The 17,253-nt window shown below is 42.6% G+C and overlaps 1 protein-coding gene across 2 annotated transcripts; it reads left to right on the top strand.

Moving 5' to 3' along the window:
• Positions 1 to 1,892: 1,892 nt before the first annotated feature.
• CBR4 (carbonyl reductase 4) lies at positions 1,893 to 16,909 on the top strand. Of its 2 annotated transcripts, none has more exons than XM_075066370.1 (6): positions 1,893 to 1,998; positions 4,950 to 5,091; positions 6,046 to 6,163; positions 8,171 to 8,307; positions 9,702 to 9,836; positions 16,121 to 16,909. In XM_075066370.1, the coding sequence occupies exons 1-6, from the start codon at positions 1,939 to 1,941 to the stop codon at positions 16,297 to 16,299; spliced, it is 771 nt and encodes a 256-aa protein (XP_074922471.1). In that variant the 5' UTR covers positions 1,893 to 1,938; the 3' UTR covers positions 16,300 to 16,909. The 2 variants fall into 2 exon arrangements, with proteins under 2 accessions (XP_074922471.1, XP_032659561.1); XM_032803670.2 differs by lacking the exon at positions 1,893 to 1,998 and adding an exon at positions 2,603 to 2,853 and having other exon boundaries at positions 6,043 to 6,163.
• Positions 16,910 to 17,253: the final 344 nt, after the last annotated feature.

Here is a 17,253-nt window from a genome sequence, read left to right as displayed (position 1 = left end):
CTATTAATCTCTCCTCATATGGAAGCCGTTCCATCCCCCTGATCATTTTTGTTGCCCTTTTTATGAACCTTTTCCAATCCCAATATATCTTTTTTTGAGGTGGAATGACCACATCTGCCAACATCATAATTAGGTTGACCTAACCCTTGGTGTATATGTGGCTAGGCTGATGGAAGAATTCTCCCATTGACCTAGCTATTATCTCTTGGAGAGGATTAACCATGCTGATTGGCTGGGGGAGAGGGGGAGGAGACCTCTTCTGTTGATGCAGGAAGACTCTGTACTACAGTGGCACAGCTGCAGCACCATAGCTGTGTCTGTGTAGCAGCTGCAGTGTAGACATTCTCTCTGTAGAGGAAAGGAGACCTTGAATCACTGAAAAGATCCTCTGACTACTGAATGGCTGATGAGCTGTGTTGTCTCACTCAGTATTATATCATCTATGATAAGGTCTGGTCTTCTACACTTACGTTTTATTGGCATAACCATGTCAGAAGTATATGGAGGGGGGTGGTTTCTGATATAATTATTCTAGTAAAAGCTCTAGTATAGATGCAACTATACCTGTATAAAAACCTTATCGTGTACACTGAGATGGAGAGAATACCATTTTGATTATGCCAGCATGGTTAAAGCAGAAAAAACATAAGTGTAGAGACAAACTGATAGATCCATGGGAAGAAAGGGAAATATACTAAGAGGAAGCCGGGGGGGGATTCTTAGGTATCCAATAAGGATATGCTAAAAAGACCCTGTGCGGCAGACAAGTTCTCAGTACACTTGGATGCCAAATCATTTCTGGCAACAGATTCTTTGGTACAGGAGCAGGGTTAGGTTAAAAAGTACAGTGTTAAAATAATTGATACGTTCATTATAAATTACTGCTTCAAGGTGCAAAACTGAGATTTCAATTCAAAATCCTAAAACCTCTGAACTAAGATAGAAAGAGCAAAACTGTCTATGTGCTGGAGAGAGAGAGAGGGGTATATGCTGCATGGCACATAAGTACTAGCTGCATGTCTGGGGGTGGGTCATGCAGGAGTGACTAGGTTTGCCTGTAGCATTCTCAATAGAAAGCATTCAAAAATCATGAATAGGGTCCCCAAAATTGAGACTGGCTTAAAATATGAGGTTTTAAAAAATTGATGATTTTATTGCTTATTTTCAGCAACTGTGAGGACTAGATTTACTCAATGTTGGCAACTCTTGTGATTTCACCATCTCATGATACATGCTTTCTTAAAGACCTGGTTCCTCGAGGCAATGGACTAGGCGAGCAGCTCAGCTTGTTTTAAAATGAATTTCTGGTCCTCACAGTTCCAGAGAGAAGCCTGAGAACGTGGCGTGAGTGCACCCGAAAGGCTCAGTAACCGGAAGACAAATAATCACCTAAACTGTAGTAGTAAAACTCTGAATGATGTATTGATTGAGGTTAGCATTACTAATTTTTGTTTGTTTTTTATGAGAATCTTTTTCATTTTAATCATAGAAATGGAGGGCTTGAAGGGACAGTGAGAGGCCAGAATCGCTGCGGTTTTCACAGCCGCATCATGCTATTGACTCATATTCAATTTGTGATTCCCTAAAACCACCTGCTGTGACTCCAGGAACTGGGGCTTTATCGCCACGTGATAAAACTGAGGAAGCCTGGTTTGTGAGATGGCAGCTGCGGCAAGGTGCCTGTTGTCTGGGGGGGCTGCCGTGAGGCTTTGGGTGGTGGTTAATTACTGGAAGATTATTCCTAGTCCAACGCAAAGACGCTGCGCAGCAAGGCTGTCTTCGGTCTGTGAGCCGCGCGCAGCAGCAGCCGGAGCTTCACCTGGGCACTCCTACTACAAGTTCCAGCATGCACTGCTGCCTAATAATGCCCGCAGCCCGAGCAGCCTGGCCGCATTGCATGCCGGGACCGGTAGTCTGGCAGGATCTGCATAGCGTTTTATGAGCGGCGGTCCAGTCTCCGCCCGGGCGCCACAACCAAGGAAGGGCTGCGCGAGCGAGGTAGGGGGAGGAACGCAGACGAGTGCTACAGAACTCGGCGTGGTTTCCATGGTAACTGGCTACTGCTGAACCCCGAGTGTAGCTGCGCCACTGTGACAAGCGCCTGAAACAGCGCGAGGCCAATGGCGCTTGCAGCGGAAGGCGGGGGAGCACGAAGCTCCAACGCTTGCTCCGCCCCAGGGAGCCGGTTGCCGCTCTGAAGCCTGTCCCCGCGGCGGGTTCGCCAAGTGCTACTCCCCCTTGGGGGGGCTGGCGGGAGGGGCGGGCGGAGCCGGGGGGCAGCGGGAGCGGGGCTGGGTGTGAACGCCCGGGGGCGCTGCCGGCCAGACTGGCCGCTCGCGTGAAGTTCTCGCGGGCGGAGGGGGTCCGCGGGAGGCTGCGCTACAGTCACCTGGAGCCGAGGCTGAAAGCGACTCCCGGGAGCTGTGCGCGGGCCGAGCCCTCGTGCTGTTCTCCTCACGCTGTCCCTGCAGGGCGGGTGTGCGCACGGAGAGCCCTGCAAGCCTGTGGGCCTCCTTGCAGGAAGAGTTAACAGTCCCGTTCATGCCCAAGGTGTGAAACTCGGGAGAACAAGTCACCCCGCGCGGGCGTGGGAGAGCAGTGATGCGGAAATATCACTAGAAGGAGAAGGCATGGCTGAGACACTGTGTCCTGGGAGTGAAATGGTGTATAGCAGCTGCTGCATCCAGCCTCCCTGTTTGAGCAGTTATTAGTGCTGGTCAAACTTTGACCAGAAGCCAAAATGGCCCCAGTGGTAGAAAAGGTGCAAGACTCTGCCCCTTCACTAGTCTCAGTACCACTCACTACAGAGAGAGATTTTTCTCCCTAGGATCCAGTCCAACAGGCCTTTTTCATGTAAGTAGTTCCAGAATGGCCTAGAATTGATAAAGCATTTTTTAAATCCTTTGGTAAAAGGTGCTATGATACAACACAAATGTCTGGAAAGATGGGGGTTCTGTAGTGTCTCAAATGTGAGACTACACCGCTACCCCGATATAACGCGGTCCTCAGGAGACAAAAAATCTCTCTGTGTTATAGGTGAGACCCCATTATATCAAACTTGGTTTGCCCTCCCCCCCCCCCGTTCCTTGTCCCCTGACCCCCGTCCCTAATCACACCCAGGACCCCATCCCCGACCCCATCCCCTGACTGCTCTGATCCCTATCTACCTCTCCCCCCACCCCCGACAGGCACTCACTGGCAGCGGAGGGAAACGGAGCAGCCTGGCCCCAGTTTGCTCCACTGCGCCAGCTCCCAGCTGCGGTGATCTGCTTCCAGCCACCGGTGACTGCGGTGAGACTGGGGAAAGGATGCCCCCCCGCACTCACCAGCAGCGGGAAGCGGAGTGACGTGGCTCCAGCCTGCTCTGCTTTCCTTGCCCTAGCCCCAGTCATGTCACTGGGGGGCATCTGGGGAAAGGTCCTGCACTCACTTGAGGTGGGAAGTGGAGCACCATGGCTGGGAGCTGGCAGAGTAGAGCTGGCTGGGGCTGGGCTGCTCTGCTTCCCCCGCTGCTGGTGAGTGTAGGGGGGATCCCTTTCCCCAAGGCTCCTCCCCTGAGCGACATGGCTGTGGCTGTGGTGAGGGAAGCAGAGTGGGCTGCTCCTGGTCTCTTGCTAATTCCCCAGGCCACTCTGGGACTGCGGGGTCCCCAAAAGTGCCCTCCCACAGCTCCTGCCCCCAGGCCTGGCAGGGGGAGCCCCTCTCTGCCCCTGAGACCCTCTGCTGCTTATTGAACCCCTCGGTCCTGGCCTGGCTTGGCACCCTTAACACGCTGCTCAGAGCAGGATGTCAGAGGTTTACTGCGTTGTATGTGAACCCGCGTTCTGTCGGGTCACGTTATATCGGGGTAGAGGTGTACCAATCTTGACCTTGTGGTAAAAGACAAATTGCAGTGATTCAGTAAGGGGGAATGACCCTATAAAATCTTATTGATTCTCTTCTGGGCTACTCTATGAAACTGCTAGTTGTGATGGTCGTTTGTGGACTGACGGTTTATTTTTCTTAAAGAGTATCGTCAGATTTAGAAATCTGCCAAGAGATAGTATAAAATTGCTAAGTGGAGTCTGTGTAGTTCCAGAATATTTTCATGTTAAAAACCTATGTTCATAATTTCCCTTGAGGTAACATGGCAGTTAACTGAAAAAATAACTTTTTGGCATTCTTTCCATAACCAGCAGGAAAGAAACTAGGCCTCTTTTTTTCTACCTTCATGTCTCCCACAGGAAGCAACATTATAATGGCAAAGTGACAAATTCTAGCACCCTAATTCTGTCTTTACTAAAGCACAAGGTTTTGGCCTGAAATTAGGTACATACCTGCTCAAGCATCATTTCAACTGATTAAACAAGCTTTTTATTTAAAAGCAGAAGCAGTTAACAAAATACTGTTCATTTAGTGGCAATGTAAACACAGCAAGTGTTATGGTGTCATAGAGATGCTTGGGATGAGTTTTGAGGCCAAGATCAAAAGACTGAGTAGCTTTAATATCAGAAGTGCTAATACAGTAATCACATTTCATTCTTGAGTTGGCTTTGAAAAGACTGAGTTATAAGCACTGACTTGAGCAGGTATATAATTATAAAGATAATTATATTGCTTGCAAACTTTATTACACTCTTAAAATAGTTAATTTGTAGTTCATGATTCTGACTGCAAAATTGAAGAATATCTGTAATTCAGAAATTTTAGTACACTTTTTTTCTCAACTGAAGATATTCCGCCTTAACACATAGCTAATAGTGGTTAGTTCAGCTGTTTGATAAAGGTTAAATAAACTAGGTATGAATACAGTAACACTGAAGCAATCTGATATGACAGAGTGCTGTATTCTCATTGACTTCAGTGGAAATGGAAGATATTTTGCATCATAAAGGATCAGGTCCTAAAATACATGGTGCCAGTCATGTTGATTGTAGACTTATTTGCTGTTTGTGAATTATTCTTTGGAGATGGCCAAAGTTTGTGCTATTTTTGGAGGATCCAGAGGAATTGGAAAAGCTGTTGCACAACTGCTGGCATGGAAAGGATACCGCTTGGCTATTATTGCTAGAAATCTGGAAGTAGTTCAAACTACTGTGAATCACCTTGGGGGTATGTATGTTGCTTTGTTACTGTTTGTTCATGCTCTGTCCACTGTTTAGGTAACTGGTAGAGTAATACATTAATATATCTAAACTGAGCATATTCACAAATGCAGGTGAAAGTAAAAGGCGGGAGCATCTATTTGAGAATTAAGCCACATATAGCAAAGCAAGATGGAGGATTTACTATCTGAAATAGTGTGAATAATGGCCTGGGTTTGTTCTCATGATTGTCAATAGAAAAGTTCTCATTAACTTCCCTGGGAACAAGATGGTCTATTTTGTTCTTAAATTTGTGTAGTTTCAAAATGAATGTCCAGTGAATTTTCTGTATTATAAAGTGCATTTAAACTATTTTTTAGCATAGTTGTGTGCATTACTGTTTTGAAACATAAGCCATGAAATCTATCTTCCAATACCATTTTTTTAGTTAGGAAAAGTGTGTAAATTCCAAAGAGCATTTAAGAACCATCTATTCTTTCGGGAATTTTAGAGTTATAAAATGTTATAACAATATTTTGCATTTAAGAGCAGTTCATGCAGCAATTTACTTTTTTTCCCAAAATATATAATCTTCATAACACTCCTACCAGGAAGGTAAATAAGTAATTGTTACAGACACCCTTTTACACATAGGGTAACCTGAGATTAAGGCAGCGGTCCATGGTCATGTGAGTTGGTTACAGAAATGGTGTTAAAACTTGGCAATTCTTGGCTTCCAGCCAGCCCAGACCTCAAACAGTTCTAGACCACATTGATTCCAAATTTGAAAGGGGCAAAAAAATACAAAACACAAGAAAGTGTTGTAACTAATCTGTGCACTTCTTGAAACATGTCCTCATTTAACTCTCCTTTGAGGTGGAGCAGACTTCTTGAGTTAGAACTAGTTCAACATCTGTTTTTACTATTATCTTGCTATTTATATTCACTGTTACCCTAATGCAACTTCATTTCAATACAGCAGGTCATATGGCACTTAGCTGTGATGTAGCCATGGAACAAGATGTCCAAAATACACTTCAGGAGGTGGAGAAGAATTTAGGTCATGTTAATTACTTGGTTAATGCCGTTGGAGTCAACAGGTTAGTTTTATGTTGAAAATAAGAGTAGGCCATGCATTCTTGTTGAAAGGTACTAAATATACTGAGAGAATAACTGCAAAATTAAACACATTGTTAATGGCTTTAAAAATGAATTGAAGTGTATCTGAAGACTGTGTATTGTGGTCAGTGTTGTTGTAGCCAGAACAACAGATGCTAAACCTTTAGACATAATTACTGCTATGATGATCAACATCCTCTGCACACACTTTTCAAGATCCATGGATCTTATACATGTACTAAATATCACAACAACAACTGTGGACGTGAAACAAGATAATCACTATGCTCTCAAATTAACTCTCTCACAAAAATAAGACAAAAACACCATATCGCCTGTGGGTGAACAATTTTCATAAGGTGATTACTCTAGGTATGACCTCTCAGTTCTCATTCTCAAAGGAAACCTGCACATTTTCAAAAGATGAGCCTGGGAGCATAAATTCATAACTTTGCTTGACACCAAAAAACATGGACTGAATAAAGACACTGGATTTATGGCTTATTACAACAATCTCTAACCCTTCCCTCCCCCACATGACTTGAGAGGGGCCAGCAGTGCAAGTAGGCCAGTACACCATACTAGCAAGCCGTTTATAGCTGGTACGGTGTACCAGAAAGACACAGCAACAGCATTGCCAGAGGAGACGGCTGGAGGAGCGAGGCTGGGGGTTCTGCTCACTTCCCTGCTGGGAGGGGCAGCAGGGAAAGGAGCAGAAAGCTGGCAGTTCCTCTGATGACTGTACTGCCTCCAGGCCTATCTCTGGAGTGCTGCTGCTGTAGTATGAGGAAGGGTGGAGATGCAGCTCCGGGGCTGGGAGCTCTTCTCCTTTCCCCACTGGGAGGGGCAGCAGCGGAGAAAGGAGCAGAACGCTGGCAGCTCCTCCAGCCACTGTACCTCCTCCCCCTCCAGCCTTGTCCCCCTTCCAGCCCTGTCTCCAGCACAGCAGGAGGAGGACAGAACCCTGTAACACCCCCACCCCTAAATAACATGGGATGGATGTGGGGAGGGATGGGGAGAGCATGGGAGCCATGGGCTGGAGGCAGGGCGGTGAGGAATCACATGGGGAGGTCATGTGCCCCCCTTAGTTGGTGCCCCTGTCTCTTCCCCCCCCTCCCCCATAAGACATGGATTTTACTGGCACCACTGAGAGGTGCCAAGGGGCTGTTTCTCATTTACTAGTCCCTTGAAATATGTGGTGTTTAGCATAAGTAGTTAATATGTTCCACCTTGTGTTTTTAGCTGCGATGCTAAGGATATGTCTATACTGCAATTAAATACCTGCAGGTGCCCTGTGGGTCTGTAAAAAATAAAATACACATTAGGGCTTAGTATGGAGCCTGAGGTTTAGGACCTTCCCTAGGGTCCCAGAGTTCAGACTCCAGCTATACCACAATTTTATGACCCTGCGAGCCTGAGTCAGCTGACATGGGTCAGCTTTGGTGTCTAACTGTAGTGAAGACATATCCTCCAAGTCCATTTCCTAGACCTGAAGAATAGCTCTGTGTAAGTTTGAAAACTTGTCTTTCTCTTCAATGGAAGTTGGTCCAATAAACATATTACTTTACTCTCCTTGTCTTTCTGTTGTATTCAAAGATACATTATTTTTGATGGAAGTGAAACTCAAGTACAAATATATATAATTTCCGATCTCTTCATGGTCAAAAATAAATTGATTAATTAGAAATTTATTGTTTGACAGTCCTCTGAGCTAGTACATTTAACCGCTTGTCATATACTATCAGCAAAATGGCTGATGAGGGCTTTGTCGTATTACTGTACATAATTTTTCAGTGTTATCAAGAACAGTGCTAGTATATGTAGGGTCCAATTCTTCCATGGTAGAACTTCATTCTGGTCAATGGAATTTGACCAGGGATGACTTGAACCGATTTTTCAAGTGTGGTGTGGTGTGTTTTGTTTTGTTTTGTTTTTTGTTTTGTTTTTGTGTTTTTATTTTTTTGTTTTTGTTTTGTTTTTTGTGACAGGGATGGCTTGTTGCTGAGAACCACATCTGAAGATATGGTATCCCAAATTAACACTAACCTTCTGGGAACTATGTTGACATGCAAAGCTGCTGTAAGACATATGCTTCAACAGCAGGGAGGTGCTATTGTTAACATAGGTGAGTCTCAACCTCACGCAAGTGAATGTAGTCACTGAAATAAAATTAACCTTCTTAGCCACAGTCTTAGAAATTTCATGTTAAAAGGCATACCTCTAAAAACGTAGCAAGAATCCAAAATTGAAACACAATTGTAGGAAATGTATAATGTCCTAAAATTAATGTTTTGTAATTGGGTCCAGTTACTTGTAGAGAGGCATAATAAAAAAAAAATAAAAATTCTCCACATGTCATTTTGAAAATATTCTGCATTCATTGTTATGCTCCAAGCCTGGAATGCACTTCAAATGATTAGACCTCTGTGCCCATTTGAAGCTAATTGTAAGATGAAAACCAAAGATGCCCACAACTGAAAAATTAAGATATTTTCCCCAGTGTATTTACCTGTCACTATTCATAGCATTTGCTGTAAAGTTACCTTGGTGGTTTTGTCTGGAGAGTCTGATAGATTTCTCTGTTTGTGAAACGGTAATATGTTAAAGAATTAGGAAAATGTGCGTGTGGTGTGGTTTTTTTTTTTTTTTTTAACCATAACATTTGGGAAGAGGATTCAAAGGCAGGTGTAATCTTTTATATTTTTAATTTAAAAAAAAGACTAGGTTGCAGATTTACAGTGCCCCTTTAAAGCAATCCAGAAGTAACACACACTATGAAAGACTGAAGGCGTATTATGTTTTTTTCAATTATGATGAATTTTGTGTGTGTGGTTAGTTTTTATTCCTAGTCCTGCAAACCCTTATGCATTCAAGTAACTTTATGCACGTGTGTCTTCTCATTTAAACTCACTGAGTCACTATTTTCTTAGCCTTTCTTTTGTGAACACATTGCTCCTTTTTAAACTTTTTCAACAACCTCTGAATGTAAACACAGCTCATGTCAGTGAGAAATAAAGTCCTTATAAAACCTTTAGTCTGCATTTCATCATGCTTTTATAATCTTCCTGTAACTTCTGCCAATTATTGCAAGTGTTATTCTTAATTAAAATCAAAATAAATAAAGGCATGGCTTTTTTTCCTTTCTAGGAGGGTGGTATTCAGGGAGCTTTGCCACAGACTTACCAGTACTATAATTTTCTGTTGCATATTTGTATGAACTGCACATAGGTAGCTGAGAGATTTGCTGTCAGTGATAAGTTAATATTCAGGAAGCAATCATATTTTCATTACTTTAGTTGTAATCTTAACTGTCTCTCCAATAGTTAGGCATGCATTCGAGGGAAGATTTTTAGTTCTAACTTGCAAATAGGGACTCAAATGCATATCGAGATCTAATTGCTGTTGTTTAAAAGGATGGTGATTAAAAGTTCTGACTTCAGTAAAGCCACAACATTGCTGTTGTAAAAGATTAAATTTAGCCTGTCATTTGGCCTCTGTTTGCTCTTCTGTTTGTTTTAGGAAGTATTGTTGGACTCAAGGGCAATTCTGGTCAGAGTGTGTACAGTGCCAGCAAAGCAGGGTTAGTTGGATTTTCACGCTCTCTTGCTAAAGAAGTAGCAAGAAAGAAAATTCGAGTCAACATGGTTGCTCCAGGTTAGTTCACGATTAAGATACTAAATCTCTGCACATTGTTTGTGATTACTTCAGTTATAGATCAGCAAGGTTGGAACAAAGAAACACTTACTATTTGGTTATTGTACTCTGAAAGTAAGAAACTATTTATAAAAGTACACCGATGGGAAAACACTAAGTAGCAAGTTTTAGGCTAGTTTCCAAACAGAATGGTAATCTTTTATTGAAAAAGTTTTTTCTTAAAAAAGATGGTCTATCTTATTACTCAGCCTATTTTTCATATGAATGTGCTTAAGGGAATAAATGTGTGTTCCTTCTTGAATATCTAATTTAATTTTGTTTGCTTATCCTTTTGCTTCTGTGAACTAACCCTGTGTAGAAAAGGAAATTTAAGAAATGCTTCGTAAGGAGGAATTTCTCTTTTTTTATAGGAGATTCCTGTCTATATCTGCATTGTCCTTAATGTTTCAGACTTAGTAGACAAAAGAAAATGGATGAGAGGGGGCATATTGTACTATACCTCTATCCCAATATAACGCTGTTCTCAGGAGCCAAAAAATCTTACCGCGTTATAGGTGAAACCGCGTTATATCGAACTTGCTTTGATCCACCAGTGTGTGCAGTGTTGCCATGTGTTCTCCACCCCCCCTGCCTCAGCACTGCGTTACCGTGTTATATCCGAATTTGTGTTATATCAGATCACGTTATGTCGGGGTAGAGGTGTATTTCCTGATGGGACTGATCTTTCAATTTCTTAAAGGGCTATATAGTTGTATGGGGTAGAAAGGAGTAACTTTAAATTGTTAGATGCCAAGTAATTGTATTATAAATTACTACAAATGTTTAGAGAAACTAGAAATAGTAAGCCAGTTCTTACTAATTGTTTCTCTTATTGCCAGGTATAAGGTCAGATTCTTTACATACCTTTTGGGTACACCATAATTGAGATCAGGCAAAATAACCAAGCTATTGATCTTGGCTATTTTGTTAAAGAAAGGAAAAGAAAACATTAAACAAAGCAACACAAGTGACAGAACCCAGCTAATAAACCGGTTACAGAACAGATTGTAATGGAAGTATGCCTCTCTCTGGAGAGCTTTTAGCAGAGATTAGATCTCTCAGAGTGGACTTGCCTTTGGTGTGGCACTTTTTTCTCTTTATAAACTGAAACTAAGGCCCTAGTTTCCAAAATTATTATGAAACCAGACTGTCTATCCGTAGAAAACAAAGAATGTTTGTATTCTTTACAAAATAATTTCGAAAGCAGGTGGATCCTCTTTGTGTGTGTTTTTTATATATCTATGTGTATAAAAAAGACACACCCACCATTGATAACGGAAAGATACTATAATTGGGAAGAGTAAGCAATTTTCAGTAAATTCCATGAAATCCAAGAAAATATTTAAATCACTTACTTAGAAGAAACCATTTAAGGAGCTGTCTTGAGACTGGCCAGTTAAGAATCTTGTACCCAATTAAATCCCACTGTTTATTTTCTGATGTTTAGCCCCATTTCTTCTCCAAGAATACTCAGTTTAACCTTTTGGTGAATAACAAGAGAAACTATTAATATTTTAATTTATTGCATTTCACTATTCCAATAAAATAAAATTAGTTTTAAGTCTAGTCCTTTGGCAGTGTCTTAGTTAACTTTGTCACCATAGTTGAAATCTTGAGGAGGTTTTCTTGAGTTGGGTTTCTTTTTGAGTAATTTAATGGGGAAAAAAGAATTATAAATATTCTATACTTAATTGCTAAACTAAATGGCTTCTTAGAATAGTAAAGTCATTAGATTCCAAGTTCGTACACAAAACATTTTACCATTTACATAGCAATAATATTAGAGCTTTGCATTTAGCTAAAGTATTTGCAAATAGGTGTTTCACAAAAGGGATTTGCCGTTTCAACATTAAGAAATAAACAAAAGGTTTAAAACATTTCCAGCTGCACGTTTTCTCTAGAAGTTCTGAATAAAATTTTTATAGTAACTATAAAATTCATTTCAGTTAAGATCTTTATAGACTTCTTTGTGTGGGTTTATTTAGAGGTTTTCATGGGAGGGTGAAATAGACCACTTTACCTCTACTTTTTATACCTTTTGATAATTACTCCTGAGGCAATTATGCACCAAAAATTAAATTACCATATGTACTTATTCGTAAGCTGAATTTTGTTGGTAAAAAAGTGAATCATTAAAGACCTGGGGTCGGCTTATCAAGGGGTCTACACCAAAACTTGATGATTTTAAGTTCTATTGAATTGAATATCTTAATGCATCGTTATTTTGTTTACCTGGAGCGTTCGCAGGGATGGAGCGGTTTGCTGTTCCCAGCCAATGGGATCTGTGGGAAGTGGTGGCCAGCATGTCCCTCGGCCCGCTCCACTTCCTGCAGCTCCTGTTGGCTGGGAACGGTGAACCAGGACCATGGGGAACTGAGGGGCTTCATGCCTGTGAACGCTTCACCTAAATAAAACGTCCCGGCCCCCTAGTGGCTTACCCTAGTGGGCCGGGAGACAAAGTTTGCCAACCCCTGAAATACAGGGTTGGCTTATGAAAGGGTCATAAAGTTGTGGGTTGTTTTTTTGTTTGGTTGGTTGGTTTTTTTTGCCATTTTTTACCTATCCGTCTTGGGGGGTCAGCTTATAAATGAATGGGCTAATGAACAAGTATAAACAGTATGTGCTAAATTAAAAATTCTGTGCACAATACTTTAAAATTCTGCCAAATTTGACATTTTTTGTCAAAATAACACAATATAATCACACCAGTTTCAATTATTTTGGTAATTTATTTCAAAATACCTGTCAGCAAGTATGTCTGTAACAATACCGATCACAAAAACTATTCAGGAAACATTTTTTGACAAATAGATTCCTTACTAGGCATATTAATACATAACTTCGAATAATCATGCATTTAAACTACAGTGCAGAACTGTATTTGCTGCACTCCTCAGAAGCACTGCAAAGGCTTCGGGGTGTGTGTGAAGGGGTCGGGTAACAGAGGAGCTGAGGTAGAAGGAAGTAATTACTGGGAAGGAGCCTGGGTGTGAACTTGGACAGTAGTTGGGTATTGTTCCATACTTTTCCCACCAGGGTTTTTGGGGAAGGATTGTTAGGGAGTTTCCCTCACATGCAGACTCTGGCTGACTCCTAGCCTCTCCCATTCAGTCAGGCGCATCTGCCCCTATCCTCATGTGTCCTTGCATCTTCTGTCCACATGTCCGTCTACCCCTAATCAGATACCCTCCTCTCCCCAAGCCCTGGACCTGCTGCAGTGCCTCTCCCCGAGCCTGACCCGGCACAGCCATGGACTTGCCGTGGTCGGGGGAGCAGCACCTCTAGCCCCACTGCTGCTTTTTGGGGAAAGACTGGTGGGGGGAGTCCTCTGTCCCCACCGTAGCCATGGGGAGTCCCACTGTACCCCAACCCCCTCAGCACCACCCCAGTGTGTGCAATCCCAGCTCGAGCCCTCACCCCCCCCCCCAAGCTCTGAGCCCCTTCCCAAACTCCTCAGCCCACCCTGCCACATTAATTTGTGTTATGTGACACATCACCTCCATATTGGTGCACATAACAAAATTCATTCCACACATGGGTGGGAAAAATTAGAGGGAACACTGCTCTGTGCCCGCTGCTCCCGTTCCTATGTCTCTGTGCCCCCACTCAGCCACCCCCTCTACTATCCCTATGTGTCCCTGTAGCTCTTTGTACAGTGCAAGCTCATTAGATTAGTCTGCTTCCCCCTCAATGTTGGAAAGATATGCAACACCCCTTGCTAACAGAGCCAAGATTCACTGACAGTTCACTTAAAAACACACTGGTTAAGATAAAACCTTAAGCAAGTTTACTAACTACAGAAAGATAGATTTTTAAGTGATAGCAAACAGATCAAAGCAGGTTACCTCCGAAATCAAACAAAATCGCAATCTAAGTCTTATACAAACTAGATAATATTTGAATCAGCAAATCTCACCCTGACTTATGATACAAGCAGGCTTGCAGATTCTTGAGGCACAAGTTGCATCTGCTTTGCAGCTTGGGGTCTCCTCCCCCATTTCAAATCCTTTCATCTTCAGGAGAGGTTCTTTCAAGTGTTGAGTTGTGTGGGGGTAAAGACAAGTCACGATGTCATTCCCCACCTTTACATAATTTCTCTGACTGTCAGGAACCCTTTTCCAAATCAGGTTCCCAGCCCAATTTGTGGAAAAATGCAGGTACCAAAATTGAGTTCAGTATTATATGGTATGGTTGCATGCCTTGCATAGTAGCCATTATTCATAGACTAGTTGAAGTGTCCCCAGGTGAGGACAAGTGTTTTCCCTGTCCCATTGTCTTCGCTGATGGGCCATTCATGATGTGCTGGCTTGCCTGAATGCAAACAAACCTTTGGGTGTTACCCAGGAGTAAGCACATTTGAAATACAAATACATAGTCAATATTTGTAACTCTAGGTACAAAAATGATACATGCATACAAATAGGATAATCATATTCAGCAAATTAAACCTTTCCGTACACACCTCACATGCCACATTTTGCACAAGATGCATCATAATTGTGTCATAACCATATCATAATTATACCACTATGATGAATATGGGGCAGTGTGTCTCATTATACATAACGTGTTTTTGAGGATCAGCTTCTGAAATCTCTCTTTATTGTGAAAAACCTGATATGGTTAATTTATCACAGGTTTCCACTGACATCAAACCCCTCTAATATATGTTGATTGCTGTTAATAATAATTGGAGATATACCTGTCTCCTAGAACTGGAAGGGACCTGGAAAGGTCATCGAGTCCAGCTCCCTGCCTTCACTAGCAGGACCAGTTTTTGCCCCAGATCCCTAAGTGGCCCCCCTCAAGGATTGAACTCACAACCCTGGGTTTAGCAGGCCAATGCTCAAACCACTGAGCTATGTTGGGGGGGTGTGTGTGTGGGTGTGTACACAAATACATATATATTACTTCTGGGGAAATACTGCACAGATGCAGAATTCATGCCCCTGGAAATTTCTTTGCTTCCCCACAGAAAAATGACTTTCTGATATGGAAGCTGCAAGAGCAGTCATGCACCACTCCCTATCAGTGCAGGTATATCGGAGCAGCCGTCCGAGAGGTAAATCAACATGGGGCTGGGGACATCCCAGCCAATGACTCCTACCCTGAGCTGGGATCAGCTGCTAGTCCAGCTAGGCTGGAGGCAGGAGAGGACAGGACTTATTCCCCTGCAGGGAGTGGCTGGGGCTGTGTTAGACCCACCCCAAGAAACCTCCCCTGCTTCCTGCCCCCATAGCTCCTCAGTTGCAGGGGGAGGGATCACTGTATGGGGGAGCTGCTCCCCCATCTACCCAACCCTCATGCATCTGAATCTCCCATACCCAGACACCCTTGCCAAGCTTCACCCCGTACACCCAAAACCTTCCTAAAACTCCATATCTGAACTCCATCCCATTGAACCTCAATCCTCTGCACCCAGACCCCCTGCCTCCGGACCCCCACTTCTACACCCAGACCACCCCACACTGAGTTCCCTGCACTCAAACACTCAGACTGATGAGCCCCACATCCATACCTTGATGCCACTGATCCCCAACTAGCTGTACCCAGACCCCTCCGCTGAGATCCAACCACCTTCACTTGGAAGCCCCCCAACAAACTTCTGTGAATCCAGATTCCTGCCCCCCCCCACACTGAGATCGTCCCACACAGAACCCTCTCACCCCATACCTGGATCCCCCCACACCGAGCCCCTTCACACTTGGATCTTGCCTGGTTGAGCCTGCCTGCCTGCCCCACACTTGGTGCACCTGGTGATTTTCAGAGCTCTAGGGATTTTCTAAGGCAGGTCCAGGCCTTGCGTTGGGTCAGAGTAGGGTGCAGCCTCACCACTGAGTCCATGTCCCAATGGTGAGTGGTGATGGGGGGGGCTGCAGGGTGATCTCTCACCTTCATGCAGCCAGTGGCGTGTGCTCCCCACTGCCATGCTCTGCATTTATTTATTGACAAATAAAACTAGCAAAATTTTAAAATATGGTGCACAGAATTTTTAATTTTTTGGTGCAGAATACCATCAGGAGTAATAGTGTATTTGTGCAAAATGTATTTGCGCTGAGATTGGATTGAATCTCAGTGAAATAACTATATTATGTTTATGAAAAAACTTACTTTGAGTTGGATAAGGATAGGACTCAAGGATCTTATAGAGCCACTATATTATACCAGGATTTCTTACAGACTTCTACAGCTACTCCCATCAGTTCTGCTTACATTTTATGTCACAAACATTTTTTCTTTCTTAGGCTTTATTCACACAGAGATGACTGCACATTTGAAAGAAGATCAGTTGAAGAAAACTATTCCTCTTGGAAGATTTGGAGAGCCTGATGAAGTTGCACAAGCTGTTATCTTTCTTCTAGAGTCTCCCTATATTACAGGGCATATTCTAGTTGTAGATGGAGGCTTGCAGCTTGTAATTTAAATTCCACAACAGTACTTATAAAATGACTTGAATGGAGAGAGAAATAAACTTGGCTGATGAAGATTCTGAGGTGTGTAATCAAGATGATGCTTTCATGAGTTAGCACTTTTTAATCAAAACAGTAAGATAATCATGTATAAGTTAAATAGTAAACTCTAGTCTAGAATGTAAGATTGTAATATAATATGTACATTGGTCAGTTAACTAAAGCCTCCATATATGATGCCAAATGAGGAAATGCATGGTGGAAGCATCATAGAACTTTTTTTCATAACTTCTGTGAAGAGGGGAGGAAATGGTAATGATACTAAATCACACATTGAAATTAAGTACATTTTTTCTCAATGCCATTCACATTTTATGATTTGGGATAGAATGGGAGCATCACTCTGAAGGTTCCTATAGCACAACAAGACTTATAACATTTGTGAGCCTGTTCACTGGTCAGTGGTGGTGGCTGCATAGTTGACCAAATATTTCAAATGTTCCTTTTCAGAAGAAGTGGTATCGTGTAATGAAATGGTAAACTCCTCTCTAGGAAGAAGGTCCTCACCTTTTGTTTTTATTTTCCTACCAAATATTTCCTAATCAATACATTTGTTTAGTGCTATCTAATACATGCAAATGGTTTCTTTTATTTCTTGTTTGCAGCTAAGGCAATGGAGCTGGAAGTTTCATGCTCTCCAACATAACTGAACTGTCTTTGGGGGCTTGAAATAGTGTGCAGTGAAAAGTATTAGTCTTGTGTAAAACAAGTTTTTGAGTCCTGTTCTCAAATATGTATTCAACTACCATTGAAATCGGTAGCAGTTGTGAGTGCATGTTGAGGTCATTGCTTGCCACTTCTGTACAATGATTCTATGACAGTATTAAGTATCAGAGGGGTAGCTGTGTTAGTCTGGATCTGTAAATAGCGACAGAGTCCTGTGGCACCAGCATGGACCAATCTACATG

Source organism: Chelonoidis abingdonii, chromosome 5 (genome assembly GCF_003597395.2).
Source record: "Chelonoidis abingdonii isolate Lonesome George chromosome 5, CheloAbing_2.0, whole genome shotgun sequence".
NCBI lineage: Eukaryota > Metazoa > Chordata > Testudines > Testudinidae > Chelonoidis > Chelonoidis abingdonii.
The sequence above is the reverse complement of the archived record's forward strand: the minus strand, read 5'-3'. Positions and strand labels throughout refer to the sequence as shown.

Bases quoted from the DNA above. Each gene is read 5' to 3' on its own strand.
- CBR4 (XM_075066370.1), top strand. From the start codon at position 1,939: ATGAGCGGCGGTCCAGTCTCCGCCCGGGCGCCACAACCAAGGAAGGGC. The intron at 5,092-6,045 runs GTATGTATGTTG...TCAATACAGCAG, and splicing joins TACTGTGAATCACCTTGGGG to GTCATATGGCACTTAGCTGT. The intron at 9,837-16,120 runs GTTAGTTCACGA...TTTCTTTCTTAG, and splicing joins AGTCAACATGGTTGCTCCAG to GCTTTATTCACACAGAGATG.